Genomic DNA, 22,545 nt, shown 5'->3' with positions numbered 1-22,545 from the left:
AATGTCAAATTCATCGGCTCAATGCCACATCTATTGACCTATATATACAACATTCACAAACCTCACAAAGTATGCATTATAACTTCTACCTCTACCTCAAGCTTATACTGACTTTGGCGTCAGAGCGTTTTATGCAGATATCCCCCTTCTGTGTCGCCAGTCATCTCCAACCCTCGGATTCTGACCTCTAGTTCGGAGCATTTCTTCCATCGATCCATCAAGTATGTTCTCTACCCTCTCTTTTTTTATCTCTACCGATAAAACTTGAGTTCGATCAGTTACTATTCAATTTTTGCATTTGTAAATTAATTACATTATATATTATATATTATCAGATACATACAGAAGTAGGCCACACGTTAATTGCACTCGTTTTCAGTTCGGGAAGGCAGGCAGCCTTGGAGAGAGATTGAGGGGGAAAAAAACAGTTAGACCCATGGCTGAGGTTGTTTGATTGTAATCTTTTACCTATTTTCTTATTCAACACCTTTTGTCATGTTTGTGCCTTTTTGGAATTGCAATATAAAATTGGCAAACTTAGCCATCAAAGATAGTACTTGTAGTTGTAGCTATGACCCATTCAATTCACTAACACGCTTTATTAGACGCGCAAATTGTACCGTATTACTCATATTGCGCTGCCAAATCCAATCAAGTACTCCATTATATTATAATAATCACAAAATCTAGGAGTTAACAAAAGTTTAATTTGGTTTATTTCTTTTTGATAAAGCTTGGTTGTCTTTATGCTCAAGTATTTCATTTCTATCTTGATTCTTAAAATAATGTTCAAATATACCTTTTAGTTTTATACTCTCTCCGTCCCGTACTAAGTGACAAAGTTAATTGTTGTGCACTATTCATACATATTATTTTGACTATATTTTTCTACTAATAAACAAAAATAAATATTAGAATATAAGATGTTAGAATCGTTCCGATAAGCATTTTCAAAATATCAAATTTTTATAATTTTTACTATTATACAATTACAAATTTTAATCGTCAAAATTATGCATCGGCATACGTGAAACAATCAACTATGTCACTCATTTTGAGATGAAGGGAGTACATTATTTATAGATTGATGACCTAAATAGTAGAAAGAGGAGCTTAGTAAAAAGTAAAAAACTCCAAATTAGTCTTTCTATTATAACAAACTAGAGACCAATTTATTCTGAATATAAAAAAACATCTAGAGAGAAGACATACAATTCATGTATCGACATATACCTGTACATTTATCAATCTATTTTGAAAGGATATTCATGAGAATTTGAATAAAAGCATTTTTGCAAAACACAAGTTGATGATGGAGCAAAAACAACATGTGGAATACATCGATGTGAAATTCATTAAAAGTAGTTTTTAAAGGCGAAATGATCCATGAACATATAGTTGATATGGCTGATGGATTCTTTGTGGTTCACTTATGGAAAAAAATTACAATCGTGCATTCTTTAATTAAAGGGATTTGTATTCTATTAAATAATGCACGATTGTTCAAAGATGGAGATTTTTTGTATACAAATCTCCATGATTAGATGTGGTTCACTACTTGATTGTTCAAAGATGGAGATTTTTTAAAACCTTTTAAGCTTCAAGGTGATGATTGAATGACAATTTAAGACAAGTTAACTATAAGGTCATAATACATAAATCCTAGACATGAACAGAAGGATCGATGTCCGAACCATAAAATTGAAAAGTACTTTGAAACATGAGAATAGTTTATAGTTGCTTGATGGGTGCTAGCAAAGTGATTTTTAAAAAACTTTAAAAAAGTCCCTACACTGATTTTTTAGCTGATATGGTAAATTTTTATTGATTAAGGACTTTTTTGAAGTTTTTTAAAAATTACAGGGTATAAATCAAAATGTTTTTTTAGAAGGACCAAAATTAAAATGACCCATATTTTTTCTAGTAGCGATAATCATTTGTCTCTTTACTTTATCTCTCTCACACACACATAAGGAAAAATTATATACAATAGAGAGGGTCAGACCATACTCTATAAAAGGAAATACTCTATAAAAAGAAAGGAAAATAAAGACAAAAAACAAAAGAAAATGAAAACAAAGAAAATCTAAAATTAGTGGAAACCGTAAATCCTAGACAATCCTAAAAAATGGGTTTGCGAGTACTAACTAGAGTTTTATCAGCCGACGAATTAACTGATTTTCAACACGGAATAAGTTCATGTACCATCAACTCCCTGTGACGAACGTCAGTAAGCAATAATGACTCTTTCAAGCCAAACAATCCACAGACAAACATAGTGAAGGACATATTTCTTAATTTGAATCAATCAGAAGTACTGAGATGCATAATAAGACGATACCGACGCAAAACATTCAACCTTGATACCTGTAGACCTTAACTAACTAGAAAACATCAGAGAATCAAAGAGCAAAGGCAGCGTCTGTTGGCGCAGCAAGAAGCATCAAACACACTGCACAATTTGCAGATAAACACATCAATTTCTCACTAGAAATGTTGCATTTATATGTCCTGTTCTTTGACAAAGTAGACTTCAACACAAGATTCTTCTTTGCATCAAACAAATTCAATGAATTGCCTTCAATAGTCACTGAGAAACCCTTCTCCACCAGTTGACCTATACTCATAAGATTGCAATTCATCTTAGGAACATAAAATACATCTTCAATGATCACTTTATTTCCAGTTTTGCTTCTGATTACTATGTTGCCTGTGTCTTCTGCTGCAAGCTTTCTACTGTCACCCAGTCTTCCTGCTTGCATCAAAGTTAGTCAACCATTCTCTGTGTGGTGTCACATGATTTGAGCACCCTAAGTCAAGAAATCATTCTTCACTTTTCTCACTTTCATCTCCTATAGTAGTCATCATCAATACTGCCTTAGCATCACTTTCTTCTGCTACATTGGCTTCTTTTTGGTCCTTGTACCAACACTCATCAACAAAGTTCCCATGTTTCTCACAATTATAGCATTTCACCTTGCTTTTATCAAAATTCTTCTTTTTGTTTTTTCCTTTGACAAAACCTCCTCTTTAGAAGACTCAGTTTTGTAATCAGTCTTTGAATTTTGATCTTTGGACCACTTTGCTTTATCTTTTCCTTTCTTTTTGAAATTCTTGTTACTATCATCTTTCTTGATAATTTGAGCTTGCAGGGCTTGTTGATTCATTCTTTCTGAACCTATACTAAGCACTTTGATCTCTCATGTGCTTCTAAAGCACTTTGCAATTCCTCAATTTTCATAGTGGTTGTATCTTTTGAATACTCTATGGCCACTACTACATAGTCAAAGCTCGGAGTTAAAGACCTTAACACTTTCTCTACTACCATTTCATCAGTGATGTTCTCTCCACAGTTTTGCATTTGATTCACAAGTGCAAGAAGTTTTGAGAAGTAATCACTTACTTTTTTATCTTCCTCCTTCACCATTGATTCATACTGTCTTCTATATCCCAGACCTCTTTAGACTTTGTAGATTTTGCAATCTTCTCAAAATGTTGAGTATCACAGTTTTGTTGAATGTAGAACAATGCTTTACAATATTTCTTCTTATTCTCTTTGAAGGCAGTTCTATGTGCCTCAGTTGGATTCTCTACCAACTCATCATAGCCATTCAGAACCACATCAAGACAATCTTGAGCTCCAAACAATTATTTCATCAATGCATTCCATCTATCCCAGTTCTTTCCATCAAGAACCAGAATATTAGTTCCAAAACCATGAGTATTCATCTTGATTTTTCAAGAAATCAATGCACACAACTCACTCAGTGTTTCCCAATTGATTTCCCCTCAAAATTCACTCGTGTTAATTCACTCGTGTTTCCCATTGATTGAATCGGGCTCTTTATGCCAATTGTTGGCATAACAAGAAGCATCAAACACACACACACTGCATAATTTGCATAGGCTCAAGGCAAGCCTATGAGCATGAAAACAGTTTCCTACAAATGTGCTTAGAAAGAATGGAATGAATTGAGGATTGAGGGAAGAATGAATACTAGAGATTGCAAATGAAGAGAAAAGAAAATTTTATTCTTCCACATATATATAGGGCCATAGTAAAATGATACAATTGATCTCTATTTATACAATCTAAAACACTTGCTTATAATGCAAGTAACAAACTTAACTAGAAACTAACTAACTAATTTGGTTGTAACTAACTCACTTAGTTAGTTGTAACCAACTTATTCAATCTAACAAACCATAGAAATCAGTTATTGAATTACAATTCTCAACAGTGACAACAGTGAAACCGCAACGGAGATACACCCATCTCCGATCATGAACCCGAAACGTTGGAAGGAACCTCGAAACATGCATATCTAACTACCATAGAATCAAGGAACAAGGACGACAAATCATCCCGAAATACCGATCTGAACCACATGAACTCGTAAAACCCGAATTCCACAAAACTCATCCCCAACGACGCGTCGGAGTAGAAAATCAACCACCACAAAGAGGAGGACTATGAAGAAACTGACTCTATACGGGTTAACAGAATGACCCCAGATGGGGTTTTAGGGTGATGATGCCGTTAAGGTTGATCGCACCACCAGCAGCCGTGGAAAAGTGTAGGTGGTGGTAGAATGACTCATATTTAAATAATAATAGTATGAATAAATTGAATCAATTAGGATTGTGTCATTTTTGTTTGAAGGACACTGAGACATAATTGATTGAGAATCCAATTTTTTGTTCATAATATTAACTATAGGCAATGTGATTACTCTGAATAAAATGCAATTTTTATGCTGCAGTTTATTTATTTAAAAAATGCATTTTACTATATACAAAGGTTGTAATTTTTTATCAAAATAAAAAACTATACTAATCAATAGCGACGATCTCCAAGCTATGTTAGTTGAAGTCAAGAATTGCCCACTGCCACTGCAAAGATGACATGGACATGCATCTGGAAGTTATATATACATGTGCTATAACTAACATATATGAATAATTTTAAATAGTGTAGTTGACACTAACCTTTAAATTTTGCACACTTGTATGGTTAGATTCAGTCAACTTAAACATGCTTCTAAGTCCTAACAATTATATCATCTACTTGTTTTTTTGAAAAAGTATATCATCTACTTGTTAAACACTATAGATTCTCTGTTGCTCATCATTTCATTCATAATAATTCATAATTATTTAATCAATTGATGTATGGTTTACTCCCTCCGGTCTTAAATATTAGCAAAAGTCAAAATATATTTAGTTTAAATTTAAGCTAAATACATCTTAACTTTTGCTTATATTTAAGACCGGAGAAATTATAATATTATATCTCATCATTACTAAATTCACATACATAGAACAAATTGTCAATTAAACTGTTTATTTGAAACATTTAAAATGAGACTAATGCTACGGTGGACCACATTCACAAGTGGTCCACTATGGACAAGTGATCTATCGAATATGAATTTTACAAAATTCACTATTGGATTGAAAGTTTATATCGTATAGATCATCCATAAATTTTTTAAATTTTTTTTGAAAATCATTTGATATGTTATTAAGACCCATCAAGATTTACGTTATTTAATAAACCGTTAATCTTGATGTGCCTCAATAACATATCAAATGATTTTCAATTTTTCTAAATTTTTCTATGGATGATCTATATGATCTAAACTTTCAATCCAACAGTGGATTTTGTAAAATTCGTATTCGTTATAATGTTATTCGTGACTGGTCCACCATGGATCACTTGATAAAGTGGTTCATATTAGAATTTACCTTAAAATGAGCTTGTGCTTGATGCTTATAAGTTATAACTAAACAACCAAAGTTAACCAATTATGTTATGCACACAATAAGTTAATTTTTGCTCTTTGCACACAATAGTGCTTGATTGAGAACCAAAGTTAACAAAAAAAAAATGTGATAAAGACTCAACACACCCACAGTCAAGACTACAAAATTGAAACCCAACATTCAAAATTCCTCTCCTTATTAAATTGTCCTTCGTTGGCAGTCGATCCGCCAAAAAATACCAAGCAAAAATGGAAACCTTCAAAGCGACATTTTTGGTCTAAAGAAAATTAGCATGTTCCTCGTCGGTAGCGCCCTCTTCTACTATGCTCGTCAAAGACAAATAAGCTTCCTTGACAGAAAAAGACTCAGAATTTGCAGTTCTCCATAACCACCTGTCAAAAGCATTGTTCTGCAAAAAAAATGCTATGAAACAAAAAGCACAACACTCTTCTAATAATTTCTCCTCCCAAGCAAACAACCGCCGTCTCCAGCTCCAACCCGCCCCTCCAACACCCTACCCCTTACGATTTCTATTATTATTTGTTCCACGATTCTTGCTAGTCTTCACAACAATAAAACAATAGCAAGTTAAAAACTAAGATATCTTCATTTTATCTTGCTATTGTTTTCTCCTTTTGTTTATCTTGCACTTGCTCTCTTAACTCTTCTCCTTGTTTTTTTCTTCTTTTCTCTTTTACTTTATTTTCTTTTCTTTCTTTGGTTTACCTATCATATGAGCAACCATTAAAAGATAGTAATATATTTTCTTATATATGTTAGCATTATTTAATTGCAACAATAAACAAAGAACCATGATCCACAAAACAAATTTTGCATAAATTGTTTTGGCACAAAGCAAAGAAACTCTAATCGGCGAGGAATCAATACATGCACGTAAGATTTGTTAATTAGGAGCATGACAATAAAAAGTTGGAACTAGTTGAGAAATTTGTAGGTATGCATTAACAAAGGAAATGATCATGTGATCAAAGTCAACCATAACCAAAGAATTTGAAGTTCAAAGCCTATCAACCAGAAGATCTAATCATAATTGGTGAAACTAGTGGCAGAGGCAAAACTATGTCATCTTTTAAGACGATGGATGAATTTTTCTTATATATAAAGCTAATGTCCATTGATGAATCCCTATAAGACGATGGATGAATTTTGGCCATCCAAGAAATAGCTAAACTAATTCAAGAGGAGATCCTATTTGGGATCTTGTGCCACAAGCAAGACTTTAGATAGGATCTACATTCACCAAATCAAGTATATATATTTAATGACTTTACGATTAGTAACTTTATAATCTCTGCCGTGACAAGACTTAGAAAGTCTTATTATATTTACTCCTTACATTTAAATGATTTAATCCAAACTAATGAAAAACAATAATTAATACTTTATTGATATTCTCAAGTGACAATTAATTTGAGACGGTAAAACATGGTAAAAAATAACAACAATCAAGATAAAGCTTTCACACAAAAGAAATCTCCTAAAGTAGAAGCAACAACCTTGTCTAGATCCAAACTAGGCGACATATATTAGCATCATAGCAATAGGAAAGTGGCAATCCATAACCAAATATTAACCCCACACTTTTTCTTTCATGAAGGTAGTACTTGAAGGGCATCACTTTCTATCACCTTGAAATTTTGCAATTTCTTTGAAAAAGGGACCACAAAGGAAAGGTTGTGAAGGAATGGAACCCCACAAAAAAAACATTCATAGAGGTGTATGGCCCATAGATTTCCCTACAGAAGGGTGACTTTCAACTATGGCCCCATTCCCTCAAATATTACTTTCTTTCATGATGTGCCCACAAGCCCAGCAGGCTACAAATATGCCTACACTACACCTTAAGAAGTATTTGTATGCCGTACACCTTGCATGCACCATTGAAAATTTACAGAGATGGTGGGACCCTAATTAAGGTCTATAATTTTTTCATCGGAATAGATTCTCACCCATTAATTTCGTCTTCCATAAAATCCAGACCATCTACATTATTTTTGTATAAGTTGGTCGACCAATAAAAATACAAGTGAAGAGCAAAGATTAACACAGGAGAAAATTCAGTGAAAATCTCGCCGAGACAACCTTTATCCTCAACCATTAGATTTGGTGTCTTATCTATGTTAGTATACTCTTCTTTGAAAACAAATAAGTGAATCACCAATTTTGTCCTGAATTTTGACATAAATAATTTTATTTTATAATAAATAAGATTTTACAATTACCCTAGAATTAATAATTATGGATTCTATTAGTATTTTAAGAGTTAAATATAATTTTAATTGATGTAAATTATGATCTTTTTAAGTTAGTTTCTACAAAATAAATACTCAATCTAGTTTACTAATTTTAGAAGAAAAAAATAGTACTTTTAGTCCTACATTTAATCTCTATAAAATAAAAATAAGACTAAAATTGAATAAATTTTTCGTAATAACTCAACTTAAAAAGTCGTAATTTTATAGAAACAAAAATTTATTTAACCATTTTTTAATCGGTCAATTTAATCTCTAAAAGCATTTAAATAATGATTAAAATATCATAAAACAAATAATTTTTTTGTGAATAATTTAAATTCAGTTTATGTGTGTCTCGACTGATGTTGTAAGTACAATATATTATATTATATGGTTAAATGATTGTTTTATATTCAAGAACTTATGGGTTTGAGTTTCCGCTAATATTTTTTTAGAGATATATAGATATATAAATAAATTTATAAGCGCTCTTTAAACACCTATAGATTAGATCCCTTAACTCTAAATTTATTTCATGAAGAAAAAAAACTGTTTTAAAATAAAAAATAAAAATAAAAATAAAAAGTGATTATCATTGTGGAGCCCATATCATGTGAAACTCATACAATGGAAGTAAAGTGGGTTATGGCTTATGGGTAGCTCCCACAAGATTTTGGTTATAGTACTGATCAAGATTTCTTGTACCTCACTGTGACATGCTTTAGAAGTGTTGACCATGTTTAATGGTAGTACATATTTCAATACGAACAGGCACTTAATATATATTATCATTAGAGCAAAACAAGAATTAGTACCTATTGAAAAGAGGTGCTCAAATAAGCACATTTTCTCTCTTCATGGGTCCAACAATTTTAAATATCTAAAAATTAAAATATAGTGATATAGAATTATTGATAGACGATATAAAATTAGGGTTAGTGCATTTTCCATAAAATTATTAGTGGGTCTAATTTAATAAGTTTTTTTTTATATGCAAATGGAGGTCGTTAGGTCAAATTACAACGAAATTCTACGACTAAAATAGACTCCACGACAATCCTGCCATAAGAGGTTTACACATCTGATAGAGGATTATTAAACATATGAATACTCGTAGGCAAAGTTAACGCGTGGTTTGCAAGTCAATCTGCCACATGGTTGTCTTCCTATAAATATGTTGTAGGGATAATTCTCACTCCTATATCTTAATGGTGATTGATGCGGGAAACAATTGAAAGACGAGGATGATTTGGAGGACAACCGTTATCAATAAGATTAATAGCAACAATCGAATCTGACTCCACACAAACTCTTCGGTATCCCTTTTCCATATCAGCTTGGAGGACTGAAGTATACTCCAGAACTCAACCATTAGTGTTGGATTAAAGTGATTGAGTGTTAATTAAATACTACTATTAAAAAACTATAATAATAATAATAATAATAATAATAATAATAATAATAATAATAATAATAATAATAATAATAATATGAACATGTAAAAAAAATCACTTGGGTTGGTGCATTGGTATTGGCTTGGGACCTGAGAGTGTGCTCCTCTTGAGGTTTGAAGTTCGATTTTCTCTGTCGCCAATTTAAGTGGGCTAATTTAGCTTCTTCAAAAAAATATATGAACATGTAAAACCTATTTAAATATAAAAAATTAGATTTTTCCGATGCTCTTATAAATTCCCAATGAACAAAGTGCTCATGAACTAGAATCCACTCCACTATGAATATGAAGTGTCAAAGGTAACAAAGAGGGGACAACAATAATGATCCTAAAGAATTCTCTGTACAGACGGGACAGGTAAAGTTACTTCAGTCATTTTGGTTATTGATGCTGGAATAATATAACTTTAGATTGTGTGAAATATATACTATGTAAAATTAATAATTACAATTATAAAAAAATAATATTTCACCCAAATGTCATGCTCTGTGATATATTTATTATTATTTAGGACATTTACAGATCTATCGAAGATGTTCCACTTTCCATCCCATGATCCAAACTTGAAGTGGAGTTTGTTGAAGAATTTGCTAGCTCATGGTGGCAATAAATATATTTGGATCTTTATTCTTACAATAATACTCTATAATTTTGGTGCACATAATTATTATAAATAAATAAAATTTACTTTCTCTGTTTATCTGTTTATTTTTAAGTATCGTTTTATACCACTGTACACATGTTAATATATAATTTTGATCATTAATATTTTTAATTATTTATTATATAATATTTGTATGGTGGAAAAAATTTAGCCTTCAATTAATATAAAAAAACTAAAAGTTAGAAAATAAACTATTGTTCAATTTATCTTGACAAATATTTTTACGATACAATTTTATAATTTTTTATAATAGATAATTAAAAATATTAATGATCAAAATTATATATGTATTAACATGTGTACAGTGGTATAAAACGATACTTATATATTAATGATAAAAATTATATAAAAAAAATAATGATCAATTGAAGGCTAAATTTTTTCCACCATATCATTGCTCCAACTCGCAGGCTTGCTATCCTAACTATTTTAGAATTATGTCCAAAAAATTGGCCACAAGAGAAAATTAAATGATCTTGAGTTTCTACTTGCACAAAACACAACTATCTTGATGTAAGATTTCTTTTGTATTGTTAATTTTGAGTACTTTTTATTAATACAACTTTTAGTTATAAAAAGAAAAAGTTATATTGATGTAAGTCTCTAATATAATTACTCCTTTTGGCCATAATTCCACCCTAGATGATAGATACCAAATACATTCACCTTAGAAGGCATTGAACATGACCAAATTCAGTCTACAGCCTGCACCCTTCCATCTAACTTCTAACATGTTCTTCTTTCTTTAAATTAAATCTATCTGTCGATCCTTTTCACACTTTAAAAAAATATAATGCATCAAAATTTTCTATAATAATTTATAATATAAAAAATTGTGATACATCTATAATCCAAAGTAGGGACTAAAAAAAGTTATAAACCTAATCATATTTTTAATATCTTATAAAAAAAAAGTGAAGATTCATTTTGACCTTTCACAAAAACTTTCGAGCACAAATTAATCTCTGAGAAAAAAAAAATCCCTATTTAATCCCTTACAAAATTTAACTGAGCCATGTTAGTCCCTCTGTTAATATTTTACTCAAACCGTTTTTTTTTCCTCAAAGTAGGTAATAATCGTTAATGCCACATAGATAAGTTAACGGTACCCGGCAATGGAAAAAATTCATGTTAGAAGATGAGAATCCACCTTGTATACCAACATATTTTTTAACGGAGATTAGTTATCGCTAATGGTAATGAAAACTTTGTATCAATATCCTCATAACCCAACAATTTTGAAATCAGAAAATTTAGAGAGATCAAAGTTCATAAAAATTTAAAGGTTCATGTTAAACAGTGTCTCCGACACTAGTTAAACATATCAAAAAAGGAAATAAAAAGACAATTAAATATAAAAATATGACTTTTTATATCATTAATATGTTGCATGCACCGTTTAACATTTTTATATTGATATGATTAGCTAGTGCTCGGAGACACTGTTTAACATTTTTCAAATTTAAAAAGACTAAAATAAAAGTTAATATTTTTTTTTGACGAAAAAACTTAATATATTTAAAGAGACTTAGAAATATATTTAATCCTAAGTTATACTCCCTCTGTCCCAAAATAAATGAGCTATTCTTTATTTTATCTATTATTCATATGATCTTTTTTTATTGTATTTTTCATGTATAACATGTATATGTAAATATTAACGTATAGATTTAATATAATAAAAAATTGTTATGAACTATCTATAAATTGTTACCGCAGTCATTACCATTTAAAATTATCGGAAAAAATATGAGATGTGACGTTTGAGGGAAAAAAAAACAAAAGGATAACAAATTAACAATAAAATATCAAAATCCTTCAAAAAAAACAATAAAATATCAAAATTTCACACGTGATGGTCCCACCTATTGCGGCTAATACTTGCACGCTTAATTAGTGCATAATCACACAATAATCCAAAGCCATTTCTATTTGTTATGAGTAAATTTTTCTTGTAGCATCCCTTTTTTTCTTTTGATGATGCAATTATGTCCCTTTTATCTTTGTTAATGAGGGGGACAGAAAGAGACTTCAAATATCACCGTTACCCAAATCTAATTAGTCAACTACGTACCATTATTTTGTCCATAATCAGTCGATGGAAGCATATCAAAATATTGAAATAAAATTGCATTGAGTGTATCTTAGAAGTTAGGATTAGGTGTTAAGAGTGTCAATTTCAGATGAAAAATAACATGAAAATATATTTATAAATGTCATTTTACATATACCAATTTTATAAAATTGAATAGACTTAATCTACAATTTTAAAATGATATTAAAGACTCTTTAAAAATTCGTTAAACTATCTACCAATAAATTTATGATATGAGTTCATTCATCATATAATCAAATTCAAAGTCTAATTAGAAACAAGAACCAAGACTTAATTAATAAAGTGCGTTTTGATCACAATCTCACACATGAATATTAAATAACAATATTGTCACTTCACAATTTTAACATTTACCTGTTGTGAGGAACGGAGGCAGAAATTTAGTTTATGAGGGATAGAGTTTAAAAGTATAATGTAGTAAAGAAATGCATCTCTTATGCCTATTTCCTTTTGCTAATTAAATTTGGAGTTGGTTGCAGCATATCATTGATATTCATATTGACCCTAGTTTTGTACGACGTATCCTCACCTTTTGAGATAAGTCTTGGTTTGGCCAGTGCAAGCTTGTCATCCAGAGTGTCATTATTAATATTTTTAATACTATTTGGTTTTGCATGAATAGTTGTAGATTTCAAGATAAGAAAATAGATTGCAGAACTGCTATCAATTCTATTATTTCTAATGTTTCTCTTAGTATAAATTATACTACCATTTCTATTACTCCTAACATGGCAGAATTTGTGATTCTGAAAGCTTTTAATGTGAAGATTTGTTCCGGTCAAAAAAAAATGTGAAGATATTGTGGCATCCTCCTAAGGCTCACATTTTCAGAGAAGGGAATTGTTGTACTAATAAAATGGCCAACGTTGATTTATCTACAAACAACTTCACTTGATGTAATAATTTGCCTAATTCTATTTGAAATGATTTCAATCACAATAGATTAGGTTTTGTTGATTTTGTTGTCTATGCTTGAATCCTTATTTAATCTCTGGACTTTTTTCCCTTCATCAAGGTTTTATCTCATTGGGTTTTTCTTGATAAGATTTTTTATGAGGAAGAATGTTTCTTACGCTTTGAATTTCGGTCTAATCCACCAAGGTTCCTTTGTTATCCTTTGTAAGAAATCCAAATACAATGGAGCAAAATCAAAACTCGCCAAAAGATCTAAGCACAAGGAAGGAGTACGTTATCCTAAGAAACACACTTGCAAATGACTCGAGCAACACAATACAAAATCAAGGCAAAATGCAATACACCACCACATTAGAACACCATCCTTCCATCCAAAACCGTGTAATAGTGACATTATTGCCACTATTTGGCATTGTTGTGAATTCGTCATAAAATCACACCAATAAAAGAACTTGATGTGTGGAGCAATAGAACGGCAACCAATAATTAAGTGGAATAAGCAATAATAATAATAACCGATAAAAGATAAAGGAGAAGAAATAACACAATATTTGTTTACCCAGTTCGGTCCAATAATGACCTAGTCTGGGGGAGAGAGCAGCCCCTCCGTTCCACTATATCAAACGAGTAACTTTACAAAGAGTTCCAATTGAGTTACAAGAATTAATCTTAATTCTACCCAAAAACCCGAATCTCTTCCCGTGGCCAAGAGACTCAATTTGATAAGTGTTTCCCAAGGTGTACCACAAAGATAGTTCTCCCACCCTAGAGTTATACCAAGAGAAAACTTTTTTCCTCTCTAAAACCCTAGCCCTTGTGTGGTGGCAAACCCTAATCCTTGCCTCTACATTGTTGCTCCCTTTCTCTCTCTCTCTCTCTCTCTCTCTCTCTCTCTCTCTCTCAATTTTTCTATGAATAAAGCACTCCCTATTTATAGAAAAATAATATGCCAAAAAATTAGTAATAAATCTGTTTTAAAATAAAACAAATCCAAGTCAGAGTGTCTTCCAAAAAAATATATTTTTTCCCAAAAAATCTTCAAAACATCAAAGATGCAAAAAGATTCAACAAAGATTTTTCTGACTTCTTGTAACTGAGATTTCAAGGCATATCCAACAATTCTCCACCTTGCCTTTAAATCGATGGTGATCCCATATCAACCACCGTGCTGCTCTCTCCATCTTGAACCTCTATTCAAGATCACCGGATTGTACCTCCCTCTTCATCCTCGGAATGCCTTCCGCTCTTATGAAGATCTTGCATCCCACTACCATAGGATTTTAGGTAGCCCCACAAGATTCACCGCACCCTCTTCAGACTCCGAAGTGGTCAACTCCGTACCTCCCTGAAGAAACGCTTGTTCCCCACTATCATCGGAATTTTAGATAGCTTAACAAGCTCCACCATCCCTCTTCAGCCCCCGGATTGTGCCTTTTCCGTCCTCCTGAAGAATCGCTTGCCTCCGACTATCCATGGATTTTTGTGATAGCCCTACAAGCCTTCAACACTCTTCGACCCCGGAATGCTTTCCGTACTCTCGAAGTTTTGCTTGGCTCCAAACCGACCTTGGAATTTTAGGTGGTTCCACAAGCTGCAACATCAAACTCTCCTTGTATCCAACTACCTCCAGCAGTCTCACAAGTTACCAAGTCTGATCACCTGTTGCTTTCAATTGCCTCCCTGAAGATCCTCTCAAGGTCTTGCACTTCTTCAGCCACAATTGAAACATAATCCACAAGGTTTCCATGGTCATCCCCCTTTGGTTCAACAATTCCACTCTCCTCCCTATCTCCGATTAGATAGCCAAGAGCTAATGTTGACTGTCTACCACTATTGGAAGACTCCACCTCAAACTGAGTTTCCACCAAAGTATACCCACCATGATCTCCACCTTGTAACACACAAGACCTCTTCAACTCCTCTAAAACATACTTCAAGCTAATGTTAGTCTCCAACAATTCAAGTTCAGTTCAACACCTAGTAAACTTTGTTCACTAGTCCAACTAAACTCATGTCACTAACAGGTCCACCCGAAGTCCCACAACTCAACCACATTATGAGAATCACCACTAGTTATAGATGCATGACCAATAGTAGAACAGACTATCTTTGCATCTAAGTTCAGAAACATACCTCACATCGTGTAAAGAAACTCACGATTGTCAAACTTCGTAAGACAAACTGAACCCATACCTTGAACCTTCAAGCTTTTCGTTTTCAAGATGAACGACTCCACCTTCAACTAGCTCTAGAGTCTCAAAGTATTCATTCTTTGACCACATGTGAAAGGAGCATCCAACGTCCATGACTAAACACTCCACTGAATCTCAACTTCCACTAGCACCTCCGCATAAAAAAGTTGTTGTTTCAGAAGTAACCCGAGTATTATTACCACCGCCTCTCCAGGCCGACCGTCTTCACCATCTCCATTCACCTTTTATCTTCGAGGCACCGGATAACAACACTCCATGTTTTACCCGTCATCCCGAACATTAAAATTGCTTCCATCTTCACTTTCCACAATTCCAAATTGCTTTCGGAAAGTCCCTCGATATCCGACTTAGAACCCATGGTGCTCACTTCAAATTGTTCCAATTGCCCCACGGTGGGCGCCAATTGTTGTGAATTCGTCATAAAATCACACCAATAAAAAAACTTGATGTGTGGAGCAATAGAACGGCAACCAATAATTAAGTGGAATAAGCAATAATAATAATAACCGATAAAAGATAAAGGAGAAGAAAGAACACAATATTTGTTTACCCAGTTCGGTCCAATAATGACCTAGTCTGGGGGAGAGAGCAGCCCCTCCGTTCCACTATATCAAACGAGTAACTTTACAAAGAGTTCCAATTGAGTTACAAGAATTAATCTTAATTCTACCCAAAAACCCGAATCTCTTCCCGTGGCCAAGAGACTCAATTTGATAAGTGTTTCCCAAGGTGTACCACAAAGATAGTTCTCCCACCCTAGAGTTATACCAAGAGAAAACCTTTTTCCTCTCTAAAACCCTAGCCCTTGTGTGGTGGCAAACCCTAATCCTTGCCTCTACATTGTTGCTCTCTTTCTCTCTCTCTCTCTCTCTCTCTCTCTCTCTCTCTCTCTCAATTTTTCTATGAATAAAGCACTCCCTATTTATAGAAAAATAATATGCCAAAAAATTAGTAATAAATCTGTTTTAAAATAAAACAAATCCAAGTCAGAGTGTCTTCCAAAAAAATATACTTTTTCCCAAAAAATCTTCAAAACATCAAAGATGCAAAAAGATTCAACAAAGATTTTTCTGACTTCTTGTAACTAAGATTTCAAGGCATATCCAACAGGCATGCTTTTCATAAATAGCTTATCTTTGAATCTACTTTTGCCACATCTTGTACTTTGAATAGTTTTAAAAGACAAATATTATTAGTATAATTAAGTGTTATGTTGTGAATGAGGATAAAACCTTCAACTTCCTCACCACTACATCATCCAACCACCAATGGTCACTAGCTGCAATTCTATCAACTAAATACAATGTTTCAAATATATATATATATATTAGAAATATGTCACTAATGGGTTATTTGGCAAGTGTACCAAATTGTTGTTAAGTAATAAAATAATTCCGTAAAAATCTGAAACAGATCAGCGATCTGCATAAGGCGCGACTTCATTTAAAAGCACATGCGCAAGGCACAGCCAGCAGAAGCTGGGTCTTCAATTTTCCTTTAATTCTGCGTAAGGCGCAGCAGGTAGGATCTTGTACCATCAAAATCTTCATTCTTTCTTCATCTCTCGTTACCGAAACTTCTATAATGACCATGTCCCGACAGAATCAGTTGATATATCCTATAAAAAAACATAATATGACTACAAAGTTGTGTGGTTAGGGTGATTTTGATCTGATTCAAAGGTTTTCTTAACATAGTAGACATTTCTTCAACTTCTTGCAGACTCAACTAAAATATTCATAAATTGCCTCAATTGGACTCGAAATGACACTAAAAATATCCTAATTAGATAATATGACCGGGAGTCATCAGTCACAGTATCTCTCCTTGCGAGTTAATGCCAAACTTTCAGCACAGAATTATAGGGAGCAAGGGATAATATGACCGGGAGTCATCAGTCACAGTATCTCTCCTTGCGAGTTAATGCCAAACTTTCAGCACAGAATTATAGGGAGCAAGGGTTGATTTGCCTATTAAAAAAAAGGGGGCAAGGGTGGAGAAATGGTTAATTGATTGTTTGACCCAATGAAAAGGAAGTCCTTCTAATAATGCTTCCTGGGATGAAGATTTCTCGTCCACCGCCAATCTCCAAAGGGATGAACATTTTCCACCCTCCAAATCACTTTGGATGTGCATAACTTTGGTTGTATTACCATTCGACTGCCGTTACCTTTGCGGTCAGCTTCTAAACAAACAGATAATCACATTAGCTATATCTATGTAGCACCGACACATCACATTAACTGATTAAAGGCGTGTCCAATGTCTAACACCGACTCATAGTCACATTTGGTTACCTACAATTTTTCAAATTATTACCAGGGTTTATGTGTCATGTCAGTGCTTCATAATATCCTATCCTGCCGGAATATCATATAGGTTTTCATAATGCTATTTATTACATCTTTCATTCTGCTGGCTCAAAGAAGCAGCTTAGATATAATCTATATTTGCACTGGTTAATTGTAGCAATCTCTAATTGTTATTTAAGAACAAACAATATGATTTACAAAGGAGATCAAGAGGCAATTCAGTATTCAGAAAACTAAATGAACATCGAACATAATTAAGTACAAAGACAGAACTGAAACCATACACGCAGTTGAATTGAGTGTTTTCAATGAAGATGAGCAAACAATGACTGAAGATTCCAGTCATTCTTTCCAGCTATAGGGAGCTCGGTCAACAACTAAATAGTCTCCCCTGATATCCTTTACAACTCGAAGTTCATCATCGAGGTATACAGTATCAAACCTATAAATAAAATGCGACAGAACCGGTCAACCTTGTTCATACATTTTTTTCTCAAAAGAAAATCAAGACAGAAAAAGGTAAAATGGGACAAATCATACAAATGAAACCAAAAAGCTAAGATATAAGATCATAAAACCTTTCGAATAATGAAATGTAGCTATAGCAGGAGAGTGGTAAAGGGTACCATAATTGGATCTTTACTGTTAGTGGTTGGACAGATAGAGAATCATCTTCTGTGAGGAACAATAACTTTGGTTTCTTTTATACAAGAGCTGAGATAATTCTGCTACCTTTTCTACTAAACATTCAAACATTCTACTACAGATGACAAAATTAGTGGATTCATTGGAAGTGAAGCTCACAGCGTTAGAGAAATCAATCAAGCTCTGCTGCTGGAAATGATCAAGTTACTGGATCAATGTTCATCTAACGAGGGGAATAGAGGAATAGTAGTTGGGGGGGGTTCTCGAATTTCAAACAAAGATTACTTGAAGGTGTATAAGATGGTAGCAAGGAATGTCGGTCTGCCTTGCTTGTGGCCCACAAAGAGATCTCATTTCATTTAACATCATGTGATTCATACCGTATATCATGTATCTTAACATCTTTACTACATGCTGATCTCAATTAAGAAGTTTATATAGAGCAACCCTTGGATTTGTCGTTCTGTTTACGAACAAATTTGTTACCTTTTTCTATATGGCCATAAACAATCTCTTGGGGTTAGTTTAGCTCAAGAATCAATGTGAAGCAGATCATTGAGTATTCAATCGCCAATCAGATACAGACTGTATTTACAAGGTTGTGTAATCAACTATCTTTAGAAACTCAATTCTTTAGATTTCTTGGCCTCTCGGCACATTTTCAGATGTGTAAATAGGTATTGATAGATATGTAAGATACCTCTTGATAGTGACCTTGACTCTGAGAAACTCCCAAGTGTTTGAATCCAACGATACATGTATGGTAAAATTACTATATCATAATTGTTTCAGTTTTCCAAAATTACAGAAACACAATTCTGTGGGAGATTATTTAAATCACTAATACTATATAGAATATTGCTAAATAGTATTACTAAATATTCCAGTGTGTAAACTATATATGATCTGTATGACAATTAATACAAATGGAATGCCATGCTTACAACAAGAAACTAACAATCTAGCATCTATGAATTAATAATGTTAATGGTCATTCTAAATTTTACATATCATTAAAAAAAATTAGTTGAAAACATTATAAATTTGAAGTACTTACCAACCCTGTCCAAATGGAGGCAATGGTATTTCCCAGTTCTTCCCACGTAACACTGCACTAGTAAATCTGAAATGACCAAATATTAGTCTTTGCAGGTAATATGAATTTTTATTATATAAACATTATGAACTTAATAACGCAGTCTGCCAAATTTTAGACAGTAACGATTGATGGCATTCATATTACAGAACTATCTAAAAAAATTTATACTATCATTTATGTCAATGGCCAACTTCTCTAAAAAGTTAAGTTGTAAAGAAGGCACGGAATCACACCAAAGAAAAAAATCGAGGCTTAGAATTAATGATATATTACATCTTTGACAAGAGTCTTTTGGACTTCAAATGTATCTTATACAGCATAATGAAATTCAACTTTTCCTTAGAAGAAATATATAAATCCAAGTGGAACTAGAGCACATTTTGCATCTGTTTCAGTTTCAGAAGAGATTTGAACTCACGCCCTTGATGATACAAGATCAAATTTGTACTACTAGCCTGTGAACTAAAATTCACTTTGGAGTAGCTGTATTGAGAGGCCATAGCAATAAAACAGGTCATAGAAGATCATTCCTCTCTAAGGCCCCGAAAAATTCAACTATATGAAATGCTTAATCCTATGTTTGAAGACATTGGCTAACAATTTAAAGCTTGAGATACATAGACTGAGAAAACTAAAGACTACTAGAATTTGAACAAAATGTACCTAGATTCAAGGGTGGTCGCTTGATAAGATAAAGGACAAAATTTGGGTGTTTTTTTGCATGTTTGTAACTTAACTACCCGTGATTTTCTCAAATTCACATTTTCTCCAAGTTATATTTTTTTTCTGTTAACCTTTTATTTCGCCGGGGAGAGGGACCTCTGATAGTCTAGAGTTCGGCCGCGAGGTAAACAAAGCTGCAAGGTAAGTAAGTCCGGCCAAGAATTGTTCTCGCCAGGAATCGAATTCGGGTTCTTCCGAACAATTCGTCATAAAGGAGTTCATTAACCACTTGAGCCTAATATCTTGGTTCATTTTCTACAAGTTTTTGTTATAACACAAAAAGTGAATTTTAAGCTAACAACTAAAAACCGAAGATGCATGCAAGATTTTTTGTGTGTTAACATTCTGGTTCTCAGGGGAACGACCGGTAATCTATAGTTTGGCCGTAAAGTAAAGTCTGACCAAGAATTATTCCCACCAGGAGAAACTCGGGTTCACCCGAATGATTCCTCCTAGGGGAAGTCATTAACCACTTGAGTTCAATGTTGTGTTGCATATAAGTTTTGTCCTACCTACCATAAAGTAGAAATCTAGCAATCTAGAATTAAAGAATCACATTTGAAAGTCGAGCAGATTATATGAAACTCACATTAGAAATCAAAATTGACTCTCTGAAGTTCATCAAATTAATCACCTGAAGTTCACTCTCTGCGATGAAGCAACCTCAATATTTGATCGAACGAAGAAAACTCCATCAGGAGGAAACGTAATAACATTATTGAGACTCAAATTCCGAACATCAATGACTTGCAATACATCTCCAGCTTTGGTTCCAAACAAGCCAGCTTTCTCAATGATGAACAGCTGCTCCTTCTCTGTAGTCCAGAGTAACCGCCACGTGGCAGATAAGTTGTCGCCGGTTGTTACAGAGCCGGTGCTAATCGCGGCCAATGCATCGATCGCGGAAACTATCGATGCTAATTTGGAAGGGTTGTTTTGAGTTTTGAGACCGCGGTCTTGGTCGGAGATTAGGGTGAGGAGATGGTCTTTGGCGGATTTTGATGATTGGGATGTGATAGATGAGGCGGTGAACTTTGGGGGAGAGTAGGGGTGTTTTGGGAATTTTTTGTTGGTGTTTTGAGTGTTGAATGAGTTTGGAAGGAAAAAAGAGGTGGTGGTGGTGGTGGTGGTGGCCATGGGAATGTGTGGTGGTGGTGGTAATTGAGTTTCATTGTGCTGGTAAAAGTTTGTGTGTACTTGTGAGTGTGTGGAGTGAGTGAACTTAGAAAGATTTGGCGGTTGCGAACTTTAGAAAAATTCAATGTCGGAAACACGTGTGTGGGGCACGTTTTTATGTAATATAATAAAATAATGAATAAACGGTCAAATATATGTTGAAATTTTAAAATTCATCCAATACTCCTTTGAAATTTGGAAATATGCAAATACCATCCTAAAATTATAAAAAGTTAATCAAATTGTCCCCTGACACTACCAGTCAAAGTCCACGTTATGGGGTAATTTGATTGACGTTGTATAATTTCAAGGGGTATGTTCTGGACTGGGCTTAGAAGCCCATTACTAAGGAATTGCGAGTAAAAGTTGTCGAGCAAGGCCCAGTAAGAGGCTGCTCGCGAACTGTGTTCGACGAACCAACGGTCATAATATCAACGCGTATTGTAACGGTCGTTCACCAGAATGATGGGCATTAACTGCTCATCATGGCTTTTCTAGCCGTTTTTCGGTAGCCACTTGATGACCATAAATGCTATCAAGGGTCTTGGCCCAGCGCTTGGGGCTATATATACTCAACCCATTGTCATTTATAAGGTACGTGTCATTTAGCACAAGAAAACCTTCATTCAACCTTACTAACTTGAGCGTCGGAGTGTCTGCAGGTACACAACCCCTCCATTTCAACAGGGGCTTACACGGAGCAAACGTTAGCGCAATCGTCCTCTCTGATTAGGTAAGATCAGTGGCTCCATTTGTGGGAACCTGAAGCTTCCCAGTTTTTTCTATCACTAAACCAAAAGCTTCCATCAACAACCAACTACGCGACCAATGACTGGCGTCAACAACCACCAAGTCCCGCAGCATATGGCAGAGAACAACATCCACACGCCGTATCACCCGTTGGATGGACAGATGGCCTCCGTCACCGGAGAAAGCCAAGAACAACAGAACATGGATTACGAGCCTTACGTCCCTGAGGATCCACAGATCCAGGTGGCTACACCGCCACCTGCGACTGGAGCAATGACTCTTCCTCGGGGAGCACCTATGCAGGACATCATGGTTGCACTGGTCAACGCGATCAACCCCCAGTCGGACATGATCTTGCAACCGAACCAGAAATTCAAGCAGCATCACCAAAGGCTCGAGTCTCAAACCCGTCGCATTGACGCAATCGCGGAATCATGAGTCACGACACAGTTTCAAAC

The 22,545-nt window shown here is 33.9% G+C and overlaps 1 protein-coding gene across 1 annotated transcript; it reads right to left on the bottom strand.

Annotated features, from left to right (window-relative positions):
- Positions 1–17,845: 17,845 nt before the first annotated feature.
- On the bottom strand, positions 17,846–21,380 carry LOC123892988 (probable plastid-lipid-associated protein 11, chloroplastic). Its single transcript, XM_045942900.1, has 3 exons — positions 20,796–21,380; positions 19,397–19,462; positions 17,846–18,136 (listed from the first exon to the last, which is right to left on the bottom strand). Exons 1-3 carry the CDS (start codon positions 21,296–21,298, stop codon positions 18,037–18,039), a joined length of 669 nt encoding a protein of 222 aa, XP_045798856.1. The 5' UTR covers positions 21,299–21,380; the 3' UTR covers positions 17,846–18,036.
- Between the last annotated feature and the right edge of the window lie 1,165 nt (positions 21,381–22,545).

This window comes from Trifolium pratense, linkage group LG6 (assembly GCF_020283565.1).
Source record: "Trifolium pratense cultivar HEN17-A07 linkage group LG6, ARS_RC_1.1, whole genome shotgun sequence".
Taxonomy (NCBI): Eukaryota; Viridiplantae; Streptophyta; class Magnoliopsida; order Fabales; family Fabaceae; genus Trifolium; species Trifolium pratense.
This window is presented reverse-complemented; position numbering and strand designations above follow the sequence as displayed.